At 31.1% G+C, this 22,063-nt stretch overlaps 1 protein-coding gene across 1 annotated transcript in view; it reads left to right on the top strand.

The window, feature by feature from the left end:
- The window catches only part of LOC108903557 (alpha-N-acetylgalactosaminidase), a 92,523-nt gene that overhangs the window by 21,243 nt on the left and 49,217 nt on the right, over positions 1-22,063 (top strand). Inside the window, exon 4 of the mRNA XM_018705781.1 lies at positions 4,410-4,841. Within this exon, the coding sequence (XP_018561297.1) occupies positions 4,410-4,841 (432 nt within the window). The remainder of the gene's footprint in view (positions 1-4,409; positions 4,842-22,063) is intronic.

Raw genomic sequence — 22,063 nt, 5'->3', positions numbered from 1 at the left:
GCACAAGAAATGATGTGCAACAAATTTATCGATGATGAAAAGGATAAATTTATTTCTTTTAAATAATACAACTTGATTTGACCACCTTTAATTAGGAATATAAAAATTTGTCACAAGTAACATAAATTATGTTTTTCTTGTCTATATAATCTTCATGACAATGAAATTTAGTAAATAAAATATGTTTAATACCGATTATGCAATTTAATATCAACAATAGGTAATAAAACATATTCAAATCTCCTGTACATTTGTGGTTACAAGCATATCTACAAAATGAAAAATGACACATCAAGTTTATTCCCCAGATAAATTGAAAAACAGCATTAAAATTTTTAGGATTAAAGAAAATGAATTCTTATAAATTTGTATACCGCAAAGGTTTATATAGGGTGTATTAATATTTTTTTAAGTGGTGTGTGTGTATATGTGTATAACTGTCAAATCTGTGGTGTTTGTAAATTAAAATAAATAATAATAGCTATTTCATCACTCACTCTCAATTAATGTGATGCTGTAAATAATAGCAACACCTGTTTTGCCTATAATCAGACAGATCATTAATTTGCAGAATCGTGCCTTGAATGTAATTAGTCGATCAAACAAACAGGAATTAACCTAAATAGTCTAATTTTGCGGAGAGGATAATATATAGATCGATAATTCTGTTTTTAAGATAATCAAAATTGTGATAACCTAGATCAGAACTTTAAAAAAATTGTTAATTAGGTTACATAGTTATGTAGCAGTTTTAACTTGTAACACAAATTGGTTTGTAAGTTTTCCCGAGAAGTTCATTCATAAGGTTAATATTTTCATTCATGATCTGTAAGTTTATAATGAGAGGAAAGGCATCTTTAAGAAAAACCTGAAATATTTAAATTTACAATGTCACACCTTTGCCATTTGATGACCGGTGTGAAATCATCCACAGCCACACTTTTAGGTAGGACTATAATCGATAAAGTTGTGGCCATAAAAAAATTCGAGATTTACTCAAGTTCTCTAAACAATTCATATGCGGCTGATCACAGAATATTAAAAACGTGGAAATTTAAAAACTGCTCCCACCATTTTTGTTTTTCAGGCCGTCAGGGATGGTGAAAAGGGGTGGAATTGCAAAAATTCGAAATAATTCAAATAAAAAAAAACTGTTTCTTGAACTGTCACCGTATTTGCAGAGAATGTTAATATTTAGTGTATTAAAAAATTCCACCCACCCGTTACATTTTCCAGGCCGTCAGGGATGGTGAAAAGGGGTAGAATTGCAAAAATTCGAAATATTCCAAATAAAAAAACTATTTCTTGAACTGTCACCATATTTGCAGAGAATGTTAAAATTAAGTGTATTAAGGGATCCTACCCTCCCATTACATTTTCCAGGCCGTCAGGGATGGTCAAAAGGAGTGATGATAAGAAGTTTTACAGGTAATGAAACCATAGGAATTTTGTGAGATGAGCCTTCTTTATTTTGTTTTTCATCCATTACGAGTAACTTCTTACCTGTCTACATCATAAACAATGTATGAGAAAATATTAAACAACACACAAGTTGACAAAATTTAATCGTTCTAATTAAATATTACGTATGCCGGTTTAAGAAACTAAGAAAATGAAACGTTATACCAAAAACCAAAGAGTTATGCCTGTATTTAATATTATCACTGACTGTCTTTATTAATTAGGTATTTTTATATTTTGACACTTGTAAAAAATTATTTTGTTGAATCTCTGAACCAAAGGAATCATTCTTGCATAGAAAAAGGCAAATAAATTAGACATAAAAAATATCAGTATATGATTTAATTAACGTTGAGAAAACTATGTTTTCATTTTCAAGAAATCAAAACTCACAGTAAGACAAATAGTCCCATATTTTATGACGACCTAATGTTAAATTTGCGGATATTATTACCTGAAAAAGAAATATGACCGTATAGGAAATTAAATTTTAAATTGAGTTTATTGTTTAAACTCGCTCGAAAATGGCGAACATGGCTAAAAAATAGCAAAGTTGCAAAAAACGGTTTTTCTAAAATAACTAAAAAAATATAGCACCGATCGAAAAATTTTAAATGAGAAAGTGATAGATTTTAAAAACCTCTATCGACTGATTGTCTGTAAGTATCGATAACTTTGTTACTTTTCGAGATACAGCGCTATCCAAAAAATGTGCACCATATGGGAAAAAACTTTATGAATAAATTTAATAAATTACTTCGATTGTCAGTTGTCTTTGCATGTCGTCAAATCAAAATAGCACCCATCGAACCTCATAAAACGTGTGTTATATACGAGGGACAGACGAAAATTGCAAATCGCCAAGAGTAAAGTACCTTCATTTATAACCCTAGGGGAAAATGTTATAAAGAAAAGTTATTTCCCTCTAAAAGATTAGCCCGAATATAAATAAAGCTTCAATTCATTATGTTGAAAAAGCGGTTCCTGACATTTTTACAACTTTCCCTCGTACCACAGTTCGAGCAAAAACATCCATTACTAAAATCATGTTTTTCTAGTGTTTCTACAAGAAAAACATAGTTTCTTAAAACAAGTTGAATCAGGAACAAATAAGGCCGTTATAAAAAATGATGTAAAAAATAAGAACAAATTTGATGCAAATTTTATTTTATGTTCAAGAATTATATAAAAACTAAGTAAAATGTTCAAAAAAATATTAACCCAGATTCCTAGGAAGGAGGAAACAATTTTTAAAAGCAATGTAAAAACAAATAAGAAATATAAAAAGAAAACTGGTATCATTAACAATTAACTTTTTGACTACGGAAAACCCTACTTCTAGATGAACTATTGTAGACGATACTTTTTGAATAACATTAAATTAACATTAACATTTGAATTATTCTTGAAGTTTGTACTAAATTTGTTCTTATTTTCTTCACCATTTTATATAACGGCCTTATTAGTTCCTGATTCGACTTGTTTTCAAAAATTATGATGTTTTTATTGTACTAAAAAAACGTGATTTTATTAATGGATATTTTCGCTCGAATTATGGTACGAGGGAAAAGTTGTAAAAATGTCAGGAATCGTTTTTTTTTTTAACAAAATGAACTGAAACTTTATATTCGGGCTAATATTTTATAGGGAAATAACTTTCTTTATAACATTTTCCTCCAGGGTTAAAAATAAAGGGCCGATTTGGAGTTTTCGTCTGCCCCCAGTATATAACATACGTTTTATGAGGTTCGACAATCGAAGGAATTTATTAAATTTATACAAATTTTTTTCCCATATGATGCAAACTTTTTGGGATTGCGCTATATTTCGAAAAAACCGTTAAGAATTTACTTTTCTCTTCTATATTGCTATTTATTGTAAGCATAGCCCGCGGCAAGCCAAAAAAGTACATTTTTGAAAGAAAAACTTAAAAATATTAATTATTTTTCGATATATTGATTTCGGAAATTGGCTAGATATTCTCAGTGGATGGCAATACAGTAATGATTTTCAGTTTATTTTCTTCGTAAAGAGTTGTATTGCTATGCTGTTATAAAATATTGACGACCCCAGCTCTAGCAAATATATACACATACATCAAGTGTTGTGTAAATGTCCGTACATGGAATACATCCAGACATTCTTCACCATGCAGATTGAAGGAACTTTGAATGCTGAGTCTCATCATCACGCGAACCAAAAACAAGGTATTCTGAACACATTTAGTACATCGAGCACGTGCCATCTGTGAGACAGTGACAGTGCCAAGTGGACAAGGAGCTCTTAGAGGACGACATATACACCAAGAGAAATAATGAACGAAATATCAGGATACTTAAAGACACGGAAAAGGAGAAATATGTGGCAACGACCTATCTGTCCTATATACAGAACAAAGATATACTGACAATATAAGCCATATCTTAATGTCATCTACAGCACCTTATGATCGGAACAGCCTTTCCCAAGATGAGCTACTAGAATGATCTACTCTAAGGTCTGTATACACAGCATCCTTTGTACATGTGGATAAGTACATATTAGACAAACGAAACACATCAGTACTAGATTAAAGAAGCGCAAGGCGACTTGAACAATAACAATGAAGCTCTGGATAGAAACAGGACACGTGATTCCAACTAATACTGGAAGTAGGGTGAAAGGGAGAAGATTTTAGCCAATATTCTACAGAGAGGCAACAAAAAAGAACAAAGAATCTCGCAATGTTGTCGAAATTAATCATTGAAACGTTTTAATTTTTTTTTTAATCTTTTTAACAATTTATGGTGGCAATCATTAAACTTCTACTTGTTATGTGCTAAAAAATAAATACTTAAGATTGATTTTTTTAAAAAACAATTGTAATTTTTAAATTTCATGGACCCTAGGTGTGCCAATTTCTGTTAGGTACTGATTTTCACACGTATAACAACAATTATTCCTTTCAGGTCCACTCCAAGGGTCTGAAATTCGGAATCTACGAGGACTACGGCAATTACACGTGCGCGGGTTACCCGGGCGTCCTGGGATTTCTTCAGAGAGACGCTGATACCTTCGCGTCCTGGGACGTGGACTACGTGAAACTAGACGGCTGTTACGCGCACCCCGCGGAAATGGACAGGGGGTACCCCGAATTCGGTTACCACCTGAATCGAACGGGTAGGCCGATGATCTATTCGTGTAGTTGGCCCGTGTATCAGATTTACGCCGGTATGCAGCCTAACTTTTCCTCGATAATCCAGCACTGCAACATGTGGAGGAATTTCGATGATATCCAGGACTCCTGGGCCAGTGTGGAGAGTATAGTAGATTATTACGGGAACAACCAAGATGTCATCGTTCCCAATGCGGGACCGGGACACTGGAATGACCCTGATATGGTGAGTTTTATTTTTTTTTTTTTAGATTTGTAATCATAATTTATTTCGACAACGCAATTGGTAACTTCCAGAATATTTTTATTTGCAAAATAATAATTTATTATCACGAAGGCTATAACAATAATAGTAAAGGACACTAACAATAAATACATTGTAGCAAACGTTGACCAACAAGTGGAATAAATAAAAAATTCAATTGAAAAAAATATCAAAAGGGGCTAAATATACCGGGTGTATGCGAAAAACTGAGAAATCTCGAAGCTGTAGATACTTGTGGCCAAAATAATTGAACCGAATATGCCTTATGCAAATGTAGCTGGTTTTAAAGATACAGGGCGTTCAATGTTTGAATTTTATTTTGAAATTTCTCAATAATTTAGAAAACTAGCAGAGTATGAACAAAAAAAATGGCACTTATGTTTTTTGACACGACAAATAAGAATTTTTAACTAATTTTGTATACGGCTTCGGTTATGTCCTATTGCTTTGATAAACAGGGGAAATTTTTTTTTGCCTTTAGAATTACGGACATTGTGTATTGGAAATATGAAAGAACGTTTTTGTTTCATAAAAAAGTTACTCCCGTTAGTTTTCGATATCTCCCTTGGTTATCGAGATCTTTGCATATACTTCAGTGCATTTCGTTTTTATACAACTTTTAATACTTAAATTAAACTAATGCAACTTGACAACTAGTGTATGAACCAAATTATTTACAATTTTCTAAAAATTAACTTAAAGGGAAAGTAAAAATTGGTCAAATCATTTGAATTTGGTTCGTAAAATGATCAAGTATTTCTCAAAAAGCCAGGCAAATTTATATAAAAGAAATAACAACAGTCCTAGTGCAGATTCTTGTGGTGCTAAATTAATTAATTAATTTATCGGATTTAACACCATTTACCTCAACTATTTGAATTCTGTTAGTTAGGTAAGACAATATTTTTTTCTTTTAGACTGTATTTATGTAATTTCTTTACTAATAGTTTAAGATTCATTAGCTCGGAAGCTTTACTTATATAGAGTATATGATAAATTAAACAATTGTATTAGTTTTATTCTTTTAACCATTTTAAGGAATGTAGGTCAGAATCCTTTTTTTGATCCACGGCTGTGTATAAGATAGGATCATTTTTAGTAATTCAAAGTTACTATTAGCCAAATTTAGCAAATGCCAAATAATCATATTCATATTGGCATTGCTATTTTCTAGATAATCAATCATTTAAACTGAAGATATTGCAAATAACAACTACTCTACGGACTAATGCCCCGACCAGCAATAAATTATACCTACAATATCTACTAGGTAGCTAGGATCCTATGTCAGCCAAACCCACCAGACTAATAACGGTTTCGAATTTATTAATTTTCATTAATATATTCAACTTTGGGTTTTGAACTATAGACGTAGATGTAGCAATGATACCAACAATTAAAATATGTTTCACCAAATAATGTTTCGAATCCCAAAAACACAATATTCTGCAACATTTAATGAAGAATTCGAAAGATGTTTTAGAGAAATTCGAAAGACTTTCCTGTCCTTATTAATCCAAAATTTTCCAGCCCTCCAAAATTTAACTTGACAGTTGCATAAGGGTGCGGAAAATTAAGAAAATTGTATTCTTTAGTACCGTCATTATAAAAAGTTGTTACTGAAGAAAACAGGTCGAAAATTTCACCAATATTGGTGCGGTCTTCAGTCACTGGTACAATACTGTAGTCCTATACCAGTTCAGGATAATACTCAACGGATTAGATGTACAGGGTGACTTATTTGAATTTGGTAAAAATATAATGTCTCATCGAGATGTGATTAATTGCAAAAAGGAAAACAATAAAACAAGAATTTCTGACCATAATTTGTTTGCAAAAAATACACACGAAGTTCACATATGTGTATTAATATTTTTTCTATACTGTTGGTATTTAAAATATATTTATGGAACAAAATTAGCGCCGCAGGCTAGGTTTTGCGTAGTAATTATGTAGCATAGAGAGAAATAAAAAAAATCAATTATTGCACTGAAAGTCCTATAAGCTTGTCATGAAATTATATCATGTCCAATTTAATGAGTTGACTATTTTCTTGTAAACAATAATTTTATAAAAATAACATTGTCTGATTCATTAAATATTTTTCCTTCGAATGTATAGGAAGATACTATATGAACGAATTATTCCCAAAATTTGCCACATACCTGAAGCTAGATACAATTTCAGTTTTGTTACAATTATGTTTAATATTATGACTAGTGTGTTTGTAGGTAATAGAGTGGGTAGATCTTCATAAAGATTGTAACACGGTTTCCACTTGGCATTTATGGTTATTCACAAAATAGAAATGCATGTAAATATAACAATAATTATTATAAATTTTAATGATCTCAACCTATTTACTCAAAATATCATTCGTTATGAAGGTGTAAAGTATGTAGGAGAGACAATGCAAATATAACCGTTACTAACGGATTCTCTTAAATCAATTATGCATCTGCAACTTTTATATATCTAGCTATTAGCTACACTATTTATATTAAATTTAGTCAGTTGGTCGTTTAAAATTTAAGTATCCACTTTGAAAAACATAAATATCACATTAAAATTAATTATGAAAGTAATTTTAATAAAACTTGTATGAATTCAGTTTTTTCTTCTTCAATGAACCGTTAACTAAAACATAATTTAATTTAATTAAACATATTTATCAAAAATAACCAAAATTGCACCTTTTCTCAGGTCAAGCAAAGATACAAATATGCAGGAAGACTACATTGGGGAGATCAACCTTTTCGGGCATTTTATTATTTTTATTTTATCGAATTCTGTATATATAGTAATTTTAGTTAAAATACTTCGAATACTAATTTCATATTTCAGCAATTTTAAAAACAACTCCACATTTGTATCTCCTGAAGTAAATGTTTAACAAAAATCACTACAGTTTTGAAAAATGTACAAGTTCTCATATAAATCAAATAGTTGGAACCGTATCGTGTTGATAAAATTGAATCATTTGTTCGCCGAAAGTCTTTACACACCTACAATTTGCGATTGTGCCCATTAGGACTGGCATCATACTGAATTTAAATGGTATAATAATTTGCTAATCAACAATGCGCTGGTTGGTAAGGAGTGGACGTAGTTATGTAACATCTCTAAATTCCCAGCGCACTACATTGATTGGCTTTGCCTCCCATGAAATTGTAGGTTCGTTAAAGTGTTCAGTAAAGCTTCGAGTTACTGGGTAAATGAATTCATTAATAATATGAATGGCATCTCTGTTATAACATTTGATGTTCGATGATGATGTGGTTTGATGTTTAACAGTTTCGAAATGGCTCGGAACCATAATGAATTACTCCTAAAAATGTACAAGGTTTGTCACGTAACAATCCCTGTCATTTTCTTAGAAACTAGAATATATTTTAGCCAAAATGCTGTTTTTGGGTCTTTCATTAATTTTACATATCCATAATTATTTTCATTCATTAAAAAATCTGTTGTTAAATTTGTTTGTACATGTGAGCATTTGACCTGCATTATTAAAAAAAGCTATATTTTTTAGGGCGCCTTATATAAAATCACAAAATAATTAACCTGGTTCATGATAATCTACTGCTCTTTAATAACATTTATCTAATCGCTCATAAAGTTAAAAATAAATCTATCGAGAAAGTTATAGGTTCAGGATGTCCCAGAATATGTGAGCATTCTCTCGGATTTATACAGGGAAGTATTTTCTGTTTTTATTTTGTACCTTTCATGGTTGTAGTATTTGTTTTGTACACTTCATTATATTGTTAAATACGTACCTATTTAATATGATTATATTGTGACTAATTAGGCATCTCGTGTAAACAGTAGTTGATTTGTTTGAGATAGTAAATAAATAAATATTGCTTCATGCAATACCTATAGTTGATTGACAATCAGATAATTGAAAACTCCCTCGAATAATTTAAAGCTTTCCGAAAATCAATGTATGCATTCTCAAATATAATTCAGGCTTTCCAGAATCGTATTGACGAATTCTGAAATTTAATTAATGTTTTATAAACTACATACAATGTAAAGCAGTTAGGAGAGAAATGTATTTTTTCTTTTTTTTTGAGAAGAAACATTTTTTTATCAAAAAAATCGCATATTCGATCAACTTTAAATTTTGATGTACAAGATATTCAGAAAATGTGAAAGATTCAGGTAATTTTATTTTTACCCAAAACATTAATTAGAATATCATGGGCAATTAAATAATAGGAACACATTTCAAGTTTGACATTCACAATCATTATTAAAAATTGAAATAATATTAAAAAATTTTTCGAACATCATCCTACCGTCATCTGTAACAATTTTGTATGCGGTCTAGTGCAATATTGCCAGTATATACTGTTTCAATCTTGTTTTTCATTAATTCCAAATTATTTTAGCCTTCCATATACCCAAATATCAAAATATCCATGATAGACCATCTAGATCTAGACTTTAGCGTGACCAAATTCATTGGACAGATCAACATCATGTTGAAAGTAAATATTTAACAAATATGGTATTAGGTGAAAGGGAATAATTTTTTTTTTTGAACACAAGATCGTTCTAGCCAGCACCCCTGGTTGGTTACATCATACTATTGACAATAACATAGACCTTTGGTCACCTCGATGTCCTGATTTAACCATTATGGATTTATAGGAATATATTTAAAATAATGTAATGTAAAAATATGAATTTATTGATAGCCAAAATTGAAACAGTTATATTATCTCACTAGAGATAATAGGTATAATAAATATAGGTATAATAAATTTTTTTGTGGTGATTTTTTCTATTCACGCAATAATGGTAATGGTATATTTTGCAAAGAGATATGAAACTGTCTTTTTCGTGAGTAAATAAATTGTTCGTGAGAAGCGTGGGACACTATTGAAAAAATACTATTTTTTTATATAATTTTGTTTTTTTAATCATTTCCATACATGAATTTTATTCAAAATTGCTACGAGATTTGTTAAGTAAAATGTTATTACTTTATTTTAATTTTTTAAATGTTTTAAGGTAAAAGAAGTTCCACTAAAGTCAAGTTCATACAAATTTAGTTTTGTTTAGTTTTTGAAATGTCAGATTAATCTTACTTTAGGCATATATAAATAGAAAAAAATATTTTACTTATAAAGATTTAATGTTTTTTTAAAAAACATAGTTGAATTTTATTCTGTACCGTTAAAATCAAAATGCTGCCAGATAAATCGAAGCTTAGAGACAGTTTTACGTGAAAATAGAAACAGGACTAATTTTAAGATCATGTCACTGTAAAAATGTAAAAATCAATTAGATATGACTTTACACATAAAAGTGTATAGCTATTCTAAATTACTCCATAACTATGTCATTATTATACAACGAAATTACTAGGCATTTTAACGATTTTGGTGTTCTTTTTATTTTAGAAAATGAAATCTAGGTAATTTTACTATGAAAGTATTTTCACTTTTGTTTAAATTAATTGACGTAATTTTATAGTAGTCATATGAACTATAGGTATGTATTTCAACATAAATTAGGTGTCTTATTACTGTAGTTGGTCAGATTTGGCTTGACGTTTTCTCTTCTAAACACTAATATCGTCTTCCACTTCGAAGTTATATAATACCTGTATGTCAGTTCGTTACGCGTTCTTGGCGATGTTTGGTAATCAAGAAGCGTGTCGGCTATAATATATTTCCTAGTATTATTCGATAACTACTCATTTACAAATGAAATAGATCGCGAGATGACTTGTAACACATAATTCACATTAAGTTATTAATGGATATTTCAGAGATATATTATTATCCCACGGCAAAGACAAAAAAATCGCAATTAAAAAAAAGCCAGTCCATGTCTTAACATCAGCAGGTTGTTCTTTTGATTATTTGAAATCCAAAATGGTTAAAATAAACTAACGCGTTGAAATTAAAAAAAATATTCAACTAGGTATATTTGATATGTTCGATGTAGGTGATAAAAATTAGGCTAATAATTTATTTATGTAGGAAAGAAATTACAGTCGGCCTTCCGCTACAGCGCACAGTACGTAACCAGTAAAAACGGCAGTTATTGGCTTCGCGTTTGCTTCGTGTAAACGTGTTTTAATATTCTAATAATGCCAAACGCGACAAGGGGTAAAAAACGACCTTTCGCTGATAAAGTATAGGCAAATTTATTTATTTTTATTTATACCTACCTGTTTATTTATTTGTTTACGATGAACACGCCTATGCCTAGCCGACGAAAACCCCGAGATGTACAAATACCCTATTAAAGCAAATTCACTGAATTATTTTACAAATATACCTACCAGTGACGGAGATTGTGGAGGGGGAATCACATAATTTCGAAGTCACTGAACATTTTGGAAAGATAAATGCATTTAATAAACAATGTCATTTCTACAAAAGCGTATTCTCCATTTTATGCAAGTAATTTTAGAATTATTACTACACTTCATTTAATATAGTATTCTGAATTCCTATATATTTTTTGTGCAGCGAACCATATGCAAATAAGCTTATTTTAGATTTAAAGAATAGCTTGAAAATGGTTGATTTTCCGAATAAAATCCACTTCCCTTTCAAAAAATAGAATATTCAAAGAATCAAAAATTCAACGCAGTTATTCTATTTCCAAAACACTTGGTGTCGAAATTGTGGCTTGCTAACACAAAGCATAAGCCACAACTAATGACAATGACAGTACCTAGTATCTCCGCAACTGATTGCTAGATTTGTATACCAATTCATAATTAATTAATTAATTAATTAATTATATCATCAGCTCAAATTTCATCAATTTAAGTCAAACACGTTAAAAAATATGTATTTTGCTTTTAATTTCAATCTTCAACATCAGTGGCTTTAGACCCTTATTAAGACTTTTGGCCTAAAATGACTCAGTGAACATTGAACAACCTCTTGAAGTTATAAATATTTACAAATTTTACTAACAAAAGCTTGACAGTGAAAAAAGTGAAATTTAAATAAGTTTGCTATAAATATAAAGACGGGCCTCTTTCCATATGGAAGATGCAATTTTTTTTAAAGCACTATCCAGATATCATTCAATAGGTATCTTGAATTATTTTATCAGTAATGTAAGCAATTTGCCCATCCAATTATTTCGTTACTTTAATCGAACTTATAGGCCCAGCTAGCCAAGATAAATTTCATGGCTAGCTATGTATTAAGTACTCGTACATTTAAAAAATAATTATATCTCTTTAATCTATCGCCATTTTAAAACACCCAAGAGTGATTACAGAAATGATGTATCACCACTCAGATTGTATAGAATGTTATATTATAATGATAAATTATATGCCGTCAATACTTTAAGCTGTCTGGATCAACTTGTACATGCAAATCAAATTTGAGTTTTTTTCAAAAGAGCCACGAAAAGTTATTGATAGTTGTTGCTATGTTTGGGACTTATGACACAATATCCTATCCACTAAAAAGGGTCTCTTACACCGATAATGTCGATTTTGCAATAAATTGAAAATTAAATCCTTCCGCCTGATCAGTAAGGCTTATTATAAGAATTGTAATTTTAACGAGTTTAATCTTAGCTTTGGTATAATTTAACCTAACTTTTGTAACATTGCGTTTTGCATTAATTTTGCGCTTGTCACTTAAATAAAATCTTTTAAAATTAATTTTGCAAATTTATTCCCGTTTAATAAAGTAAGTCATAGAAATCCGTGCGATAGAGAAAGATGGCTATAATGAAGGCGTCTAATAGTCACCGCCCATTTCGCCCTTCCACAAATAAGAAGTGGATCTTATTTGTGAAAGGGCGAAATGGTCGGTGACTATGACTCTCTTTGTCGCTCTCACGTAACGCATATCTATGGCACCTATCAGGAGAAATAGTGATGAATTTAATTTTTTTCTCTATCTTTCTCCCGCACGGAAAAATAATTATTTGATATTTATTCACATTAGCATTCGATTCAGATAAATCCAGAAAACAATGTACCTACTAACCATGTTTATTCGTAATATTAAATATTAGCGACAAATTAATCCGATTTATCGAAAATTTTGGGAAATTCGTACTTGCACATGAAAAGTTATAAGAGTCGACAACTATTAAGAGCATAAATATTTGTTAACGTCAAGCATCGCTGAATAAACCTATTTACCGATAATATTTACCGCCAAATGAAACGTTAATGAATAATGTATAGGCAGTAGATATATGTACAAAAATCTATCGATCACTTTATGACAGCAACATGACAGATCTGTTCACATGCAAATGGCAAAACAAGCCGGTGGATGTAAGACATAAAGATGCAACGACAGTTACTTTTGTTGGTGAAGTAACATTAAGATATTTAGCAAAATCTAAAAGGACAAATACAGGGTGGCCAAATGAAAACGAAACAGAGCCATTTTCAGGAACTGTGTCAATATTGTAGAAAAACGCTCAGAGCCGTCGATTTTAGATTAAAGTGGGACATTCTTTGTTGGTATTTTTGACTCGGCCACTTTCATCCCCAAGCAAGGGTAAGCATCAACCTAAAATATTTAAATGGCTTTGGGGGTTGAGTAATATTTCTTTTGAAAGCTCTTACAATTCTCTTTACAACAGACTTTAAATTTTATAATTCCGCCCAATGCTTATTAAGCATTTTGATTTTAAAGTTGAAGCTTATGTACAAACAATTAGTAACGGTAAAAATGTCAATCATTCGAGTTAAGTACGCCAGTGGTATAAATTTAGTATTTCTTGCGCTAGATTGGTTTTTGGTTTTTCGGATTTGTTATCACTTTCGTAAAAAACATAATTGTAAAAAACAGAAATGAATGCTATACACACAATGAACGTAAAATTAATTAATTCCAAATTATTTTCTAGTATTATTTGGAAGCGTTGGTTGGTAGTTTATTTAATTGTGTTTTTGAAAATTAAACACTATGGTTTATTCCATTGCGGAAAGGGTAGATATCATTTCGCTTTACTTTATGAACAATAAATGTGCGAATAGAACAGCTCAGCTATTTAATGAACAACATCAAGATCGACATGTCAGGAGGAAGTATGTTCTAGAGTTAGTAAAAAAATTTCAAGAGACAGGGAACGTAGCCAATAAAAAACGAGAAATTGAAAAACCTATAGTTAATGAAGCTAGTGAAGTTGCAGTTTTGGGACAAGTTCATCTTGATCCTACATTAAGTACGAGGCAGCTGGCATCTGTGTCTGGGATCAATCGAACTAGCATACAAACCATTTTGAAGAAGAATAAATTCCATCCATACAAAATACATTTAGTCCAGGAACTTCATGAGGATGATTATGACCGCCGTTTGCAATTTTGCGAAATAATGAGTGAGCGAGCAGGGAACGATCCACAGTTCCTTTTTAACATCTGTTTTTCTGATGAATGCAGTTTTTTCTTGAACGGGACGGTAAATCGTCACAATTGCCGCTATTGGTCCGATTCAAACCCAAGAGTTTTTCACGAGGTGCATACACAGCAACCGGAAAAATTAAATGTATGGGCTGGAATTTTCGGTGACCGGCTGGTGGGTCCTTTTTTTCTACCTGGTAATTTGACTGGCCAAATGTATTTGCAATTACTGGAAGACGCTATTGACCCTGCCTTGACTGATATTATTGAAAATGTTCCAGAGTATGATGAAGATCATTTGATTTTTCAACAGGACGGTGCTCCTCCGCATTATGCGTTAATTGTCCGTCAGTATTTGGACCAACGTTTTCTACGGAATTGGATTGGGAGAAGAGGCAGCATTGAGTGGCCTCCACGATCACCGGATTTATCGCCCCTTGATTTCTTTTTGTGGGGATACCTAAAAAGTAAAATCTATAAAACACAGCCAGCGTCGCTGGAAGATTTGCGTCAAAGAATCGTCGACGAATGCCGTCGAATCACTCCGGAAATGCTTCGGAATGTGCGCGAACGTTTCGAACAAAATCTTTATTCTTGTATGGAAGTGGGCGGTCATAAATTTGAACTTTTAATCGACTCAGTAGTAAGTAAGCAACTAAACATAATTTAAATTTTAAAATGTAATGTTTTTTCAAAGTATTGGGCGGAATTATAAAATTTAAAGTTTGTTGTAAAGAGAATTGTAAGAGCTTTCAAAAGAAATATTACTCAACCCCCAATGCTATTTAAATATTTTGGGGTGATGCTTACCCTTGCTTGGGGATGAAAGTGGCGAAGTCAAAAATACCAGCAAAAAATGTCCCCCTTTAATCTAAAATCGACGGGTCTGAGCGTTTTTCTACAATTTTGACGCAGACAATTTTCTAGAAAAATTACATAGAGCAATATTTAAAACGAAAAGAAAACACTTTAAATATTTCTTTTTTAGTACATCAAAATATTCCCATCTAAAATGATATTGCATTTCAAAAAATGGTAATACATTCATGTTAAAGCAGGACAACTAAAAAAACAAAACCAATTTTTATTTTTGCAGTGTCAATTGCTAAGAAACGATAGCCTAAATATTAAGCAGGCACGGTTTGTGTTCTGCTGTTGCTAAATATCATTTAGCTTTCTCTCGAAGAGATCATTTGAAAAATATTGTCCTAAATCTTAAGCCATGTTTTGCCCAGCCCAATTTCTTTTTGTTTACTAAATTTTTGCTTCGAAAGTAACATCAAATAATTTTCAATTTAATGTAGTTTAGGAAGAGTAAGATGGAGAAATTAATACGCCTGTTTTTATAATAAATGTGAATATAAAGAAATAATGTACTTGTCAGTCAAAACATAGTTTTTTATTTCTAAATGAATGAAAAATTATTAGATACAAAATGATATACCTACACGTACATCATAATTTTTTTAGGTAAAATCAATTTTTAACTGATTCATCCACAAAAATATATCTTCAAACTTTCGACACCGAGACTAGTACAAAAATAAAACAAGAAATACTATACTATGAAATTTTTTGAAACTATGATGTTCTAATATTCTAACCATATGTCACCCTACTTGTGAATTAAAAATATGGAACAATATTTAGAAAGTAGTATTAGTCATACACATCTCTTAATCATGTTCTAAATTAGAAACAGATTGAATTTCAAAAGGTCAAACTATTCCCATTATCTATGTGGATTCCAACCACACACAGTCGAATAAAAAATTGGGAGAGACTTTTAAACATTTATTAGAACTGTTTTTGTAACAAAAGTTAAATACCATTAACCTTTTAAATGTGGTCATCTTCAAGGTAATCTCCTCGTATCTAAAAATATCACTGTCTCGATTTCGTGTCACATCCGTTATATTTATATTTTAATATTTTATTTCAGTTAGGTGTGAGGTTTCGGAATATTTATTGTTCTTTAGATTTTCAATATGAAATTTTGTTTTTTTGCTAATATTTATATATTTTATACTAAAACGCGGTTGATGACAAAAGTCTACATGTGGATGACAAATATATTCAAACATTAAATTCGTCGTACAATTGAACAATACCTAAATTAGCAATATTTACATTGATGAATTCCTGTCAATGACAAACATCAAATAAATTCAGACGTTATTCTTAGATTACAAGCAAATAGCATTTGTACAACCTTCAGACGTTTTTTCAAACATAGGATCATTCAGAATTATGTACTATACAGTGCGTTCCAGAAGTAACGCAAAAAATTCGTATTTTATTTTTTGCTGCGTTTTCACAAAAACGCTAAAACACGCCAACGATTGGAATGGACATGGTTTAAAATAACAACAAAAGTAGGTATCACAAACTGATGCGAGAACAGTGCCACAGCAAAAAAATGGGAATTTGTAGATGTTTTTTGTTGGTTGATTGTAGGTGCATGTTTTTATGGAGATTTGGTGGGCTCACCCGATCACAGCGGCTAGGCATTGTTAGCGAATGCAATAGTGCTGCATATCATTGTGACAGTTACAAATATCATAACTTTACATTACCGTGGTGTTGCGCTTAAGTGAGAAACAAAAAATTGAAATCTTAATTATGGTTGGATATGGAGATAGGATCCGTGGTTATGGTGAAGTATGTCAATTATTCAATGCCAAGTATCCAGAACAACCAATATCTCCGTCTACCTACAGTATGCAGAGTAGTACGCAAATTTGAAGACGTTGGACATGTTAGAGATCTGTCTAGATCTGGAAGGCCAACGACAGTGTCGGAAAATGATCCACACACTGTGGTTCGTCCTATCGCCGATAACGCCAACATATCAATACATAAAAACGTGTACCTAAAATCAGCCAAAATACAAAATATCAACAAATTCCAATTTTTTGCTGTGGCACTGTTCTCGCATCAGTTTGTGATACCTACTTTTGTTGTTATTTTAAACAATGTCCATTCCAATCGTTGGCTTTTTTTCCCACCTGTCAAAGCAAAGTAGGCCAAACCCTATATCGACGCATTTCCCTTCAAAAGGGCTTAGTCTAGAAGCCAGATAGGGTTTCGTGGCCAATCAGAGTGCCACGGCTGCAAACAACTTATTCTTAAGTGTTTTGACCCCCTAAATCCAAAAGGCTTGGTCGCAAATCCTGAAAGTGGTCAGTTTAATTGTTATTAACAAATTAAATGTTTAAATGTCTGTAACAAGTTTATGTGCCATTTATCATATTTTTATCTATGATTTTCATAATTTATCATTTTTGACAGGATAGGTACCAATAAAATTACGTGCACGAGAAAATAATTTTTTCGATTTTTCAAGGAATAATTTCACGAGCATTTAGAAACGCAAATTATCATTTTTCTAAAAAGGTGCCAGATTTCAAGATAGACGAAATTGAGAAAAGCTTTTCAACCGAATATGCTCTGACGGTTATATGACAGATGATTGACAATGCGAATGACATAAATATTAGAATAAGCTTTATAATAAGAATAAGCTCAATAGTATTTCGAAATTGTTTCATTCGAGGAATTCATTCCAAATACATGTCTTATATCGCAGATTTTTACTTACTCTATTTATAATTAATTACCTCAAAAACCTCAAATTCCGACCTTACATACATTTTACGCACCTTCAATACCAGACGTACTCGAAATTTCAATTAGATTCAATAAATTAACGTGATATATCGGCCATTTTGTGTCAGCCATCTTTGACTCCAAATTCGGTTTCGGCAACCTGAAAAACATAAACAGCCCACTTTTGATGATGATACAAACCTTTTTGGATTTTTGTCCAGCTTTTTCGAATTTCCGACCACTGTGATAAGTTCAATTTTTATAATAATTTTAATGCAGAAAAACAGTATCAGAAAATAATACCAAGCAACCCGAAATAGCGAGTTAAAATATTCCAGGGTTGCAGCACAATAATTACTTAATTAAAAGCTAATCAAAAAAGGTACTTTGATAATCTCAAAACACACGCCTACTAAATTTTCTGTATGAAAATTTCCATTGCAAATTTTTTACAGATGCTGCCAAAACTCGTTTTAGAGAGGTTAACGTCGTGTATTTTGAAAACAAAAGACAATAGACCATAATTTAGGGGAGAAAATCGTCTCATAATGTAATATCTTACATCTTATTATAAAAATCAATTAACAAATCTGTTATCGCAAAATATTTCATGCGAGTTTAGTGTTTAGTGCCGTAAATCTCATATTAAGTACTACTATTTCAGCTATTAAACTTTTTACTATACCTTCTAAATATCACTAGTTCTATACTTTCATATCCTACAGATCCATGACTCACCATTTATTAGTTTTAACGCAAAAACTTACTTTACGCACAATTTTCAATTAGTGTAGTATTTTCACGACTTCCATTTCTTCTTTTCAGTAGCAGACTGTTCAATTATGCAATTATGCAATTTGTTGTAAAATATCTACTCCAAATGACTACAACAAAACCTTCCAAAAAGATATCTACCAATTTTAATTAAGAAAATAATCTTAATTAACTCTCTCTCTGTGTTGTTATCTAGTGGAATATAAAGGAATTTGCCTTCTATCATTTAATGAAATTGCATTTCGTTTTTATTAAAATATCATACACGTACTGGCACTCATTTTTTCAAATATTATATAAAAATCAAACAATAGAGAAATTAATTGCTGGTCATAGAAAACATACTTTCACTCACCGCACCTAAAGAGTCACATACGTAACACAACCTTGATTCGATACTAATATCGTCTTGATCTGATCCATTTTGAATTTATTGAATGCATCAAATTAATCCTATGAATCGTCCAATACACTCTTTCTGTCATGTGTGAACACAATTATTAGTTGGTTTAAAAAATATAAATATTTTAATAATCAAAATCGTTTTATGTCAAAACAATGTCACTATTCACTCCAAATTTCCTTTCCTAGACGCAAAGAGATGGGATTTATTAGTAAAGGCAACTTCTGTCTAATTGTAAGTTGCTTCTGAAAAATTGGTCTGGATTAAGGAATGAAGTAGCCAATTTACTGAAATATGGGAAAGTTCAGTTTTTATATTTAAACAATTGTGATATCTGGCTTACCACCTTAACACTTCATTCTAACGCGCAAATGAACGAACTAAATGTGATAGAGAAGTATAAAAGCTTTAGATCTTCACTAATATTTGACAGAAGTCAGTAAGGGTATGGTGCAAATGAAAGGAAAAAAATTAATTATTTTGTAAATCGCTGACAAAAATGCTCAAACTGGTCAATTTTTATTTTTAAAAGAGCGTTCGGCGAGTTATTGGGTTTACATATGACGTCATCTGTGTGACAGTGATGACGTCATCGATGTTTTTTAATACAAATGTGGATCATGCGATTGCTCTTTTGGAAGTCTTGTAATTTTCTATTGAACCATATCAATAAGTTTAGAAGAGGTTTAATAGAATTTTGTATGGTGCAAAAAAAATTCTAGCAGCATTACAAGAACGCATCGGGATGGAGTTATAGACAAAGTTCGGGAAGAATTTGCTGTCTTTCTCGCTGAATACTGATAATTGAAGGTCGTTAAAAACACATTTTTGGTTGTACTTGCATTCCAAATTGCATTCTTCTGTTTCTCCAACTGAGAAATGAAATAAAAACAAAGTATTAACCCACTCGTTTAAAAGGTATAGCTTTCTTCAGCAGACGTTTTTGGAAATATGTTTATGTAGAAGCGATTTTGGCAAGCTAATTTTTGGCAGTAGTGAAGAATTACTGTTTATATTAGCACTATGTTGGTAAATAAAGCTCTGTAAGTCGATAAGCATTATTCATGTTAATATTAACAACGTTATCCTAGTTTTTTCTCACAACTGTACAACATAATTAATAAAATCATCACAAGGGATAGCTGCCGCAACAGTAAATAATTATACTATTCGTACCGCTAGATACTAGGATCAAAAATTGAATTTTACATGGCAATATTAAAAGGTATGTTTTATTAATTGTCTTAAGTATTTGTTCATGGTTAAAACGATTTCGTCGAATGATTTTTACATTTCCTCTTACTGTCAATAAAACTTTGATATACAAATATTTCCACCATTTTCTGTCTTAAAATTTCGAGAATATATTATAAAAACCTTCCAATTTACCACTACTAATTCAACTCGATCTCAGTTTATTTACCCCAACCTTGAATTGTGATGGTAACACTTGACATTTAAACCTTTAGAATCACAAATTGTTATAGTTATAGATAGTCACCTATCAAATAATTGCCCATGATTTTTTACCGCAGAAAAAGTATAACAACTCTGGTACTATTTATAGCACTATGATGCGAAAAAATTTTAAATTATAGGTAACAATATGTGTACGGAGTGCTTTGCTGGATCGGAAAATTCCGGCTAATCTTATAAATATTAATTGTTGACAAAGAGGTACCATTTCGTAGGTACCCTTTTACGAAGATAGTGCTGATGAAATGGGAAATTACATTTACAAGTTTATTATGTGTGAATTATGATATAAATAATAAAAGATTCACGAAAAAAAAAACTTTTTTTCTTTTTGTTGAAACTTTTGTTTTAGCAATAATTGTTAATTGTCAAGTATAATTTTTAAATAAGCCGCTATTGGTAAAACAGTGTTACATTTATCATGACCTATATTATGAATTTAATTACTTTTACTGATATTGATAAAGTGTATTTAATTTTGTTGGGATTTTTACTTGATGTTCCGCGAAACAAATTCTTCTCGCCTAATGTGCCATTGTGTAAAAAAGTTTGGGAGACACTGGTATAGTAACCAAACGAAAGACGTTTATAAAAAATGTATTCAAATAAAACAATGCTGATATCAGCGGGCGTGTACAAATTATATTATCCCATCAAAATTGCACCATAAATCGAATTACATAATAAGTCTTAAAGTAGGATCGGTTGTAAATTTTGTAATATGAAGCGGCATTTTTAGGTCGCAGAATTGGAAAAAAAAAGTATGACCATAATAATCTGCATAATGGGCGAGGTATGATGGTATCTCTTTTGTAATGTTAGTAATAATCTTTGCTTTTATCACATATGTAAATCACGAGCTGCTTTGGTGCAATATTATACCAATATACTAGCCAAATATGGTAATTTGTTTATAATTAATCTAACTTTTATTTTTCTGAGCAAGCACCTATTTGTATTTGAAGATAACACGATAGAATATATCCTTGTCTTTTCAACTAAAGCTTTACAAGAAGGGCCTACTAAGTATAAACTTATTGGGATATATATTGCAAGAATCAGAAATCCTGAAAGTAGTTCCCCACATTCATACGTATATTACAGAAAGCCAGGACAGCTTTTATTAGGATTTTACATTTTTTTCGGATGCTGTAACCTCTAAATAAATTAAAAGATACATCCTTCTCGTAATACCACTTAAATTAATAGATATATCTTGTGTGAAATATATTACTTGTCATTTCAGACGACCATATGGATATGGCATTTTTCTTGTTTCTGACATAATACACTAGACCGTTATATCTAATGTTATGTTCAGATCCGGCTTTACCTTCCTTTTAAGAACATTTGTAATATTAGTAGCAGGCTAAATGTTTCACAATCCTAAAGGTCGTCCGGTTTATAATCTAGTTAAAGTTGGCGATGAAAAGAATACCTATCTAAGTAAGCACAACAAATATAACAGTAAATTACCGGTTTTTTCTTAAATCGATTATTAATATGAACTTGAAATAACGCCATCATGTCAATGAATTTGGAAGAACAGTAATTATTATAATT

Source organism: Anoplophora glabripennis, unplaced genomic scaffold, assembly GCF_000390285.2.
Source record: "Anoplophora glabripennis isolate ALB-LARVAE unplaced genomic scaffold, Agla_2.0 scaffold23, whole genome shotgun sequence".
Taxonomy (NCBI): domain Eukaryota; kingdom Metazoa; phylum Arthropoda; class Insecta; order Coleoptera; family Cerambycidae; genus Anoplophora; species Anoplophora glabripennis.
Note: the sequence above shows the minus strand (reverse complement) of the source record. Positions and strands in the feature narration are given on the sequence as shown.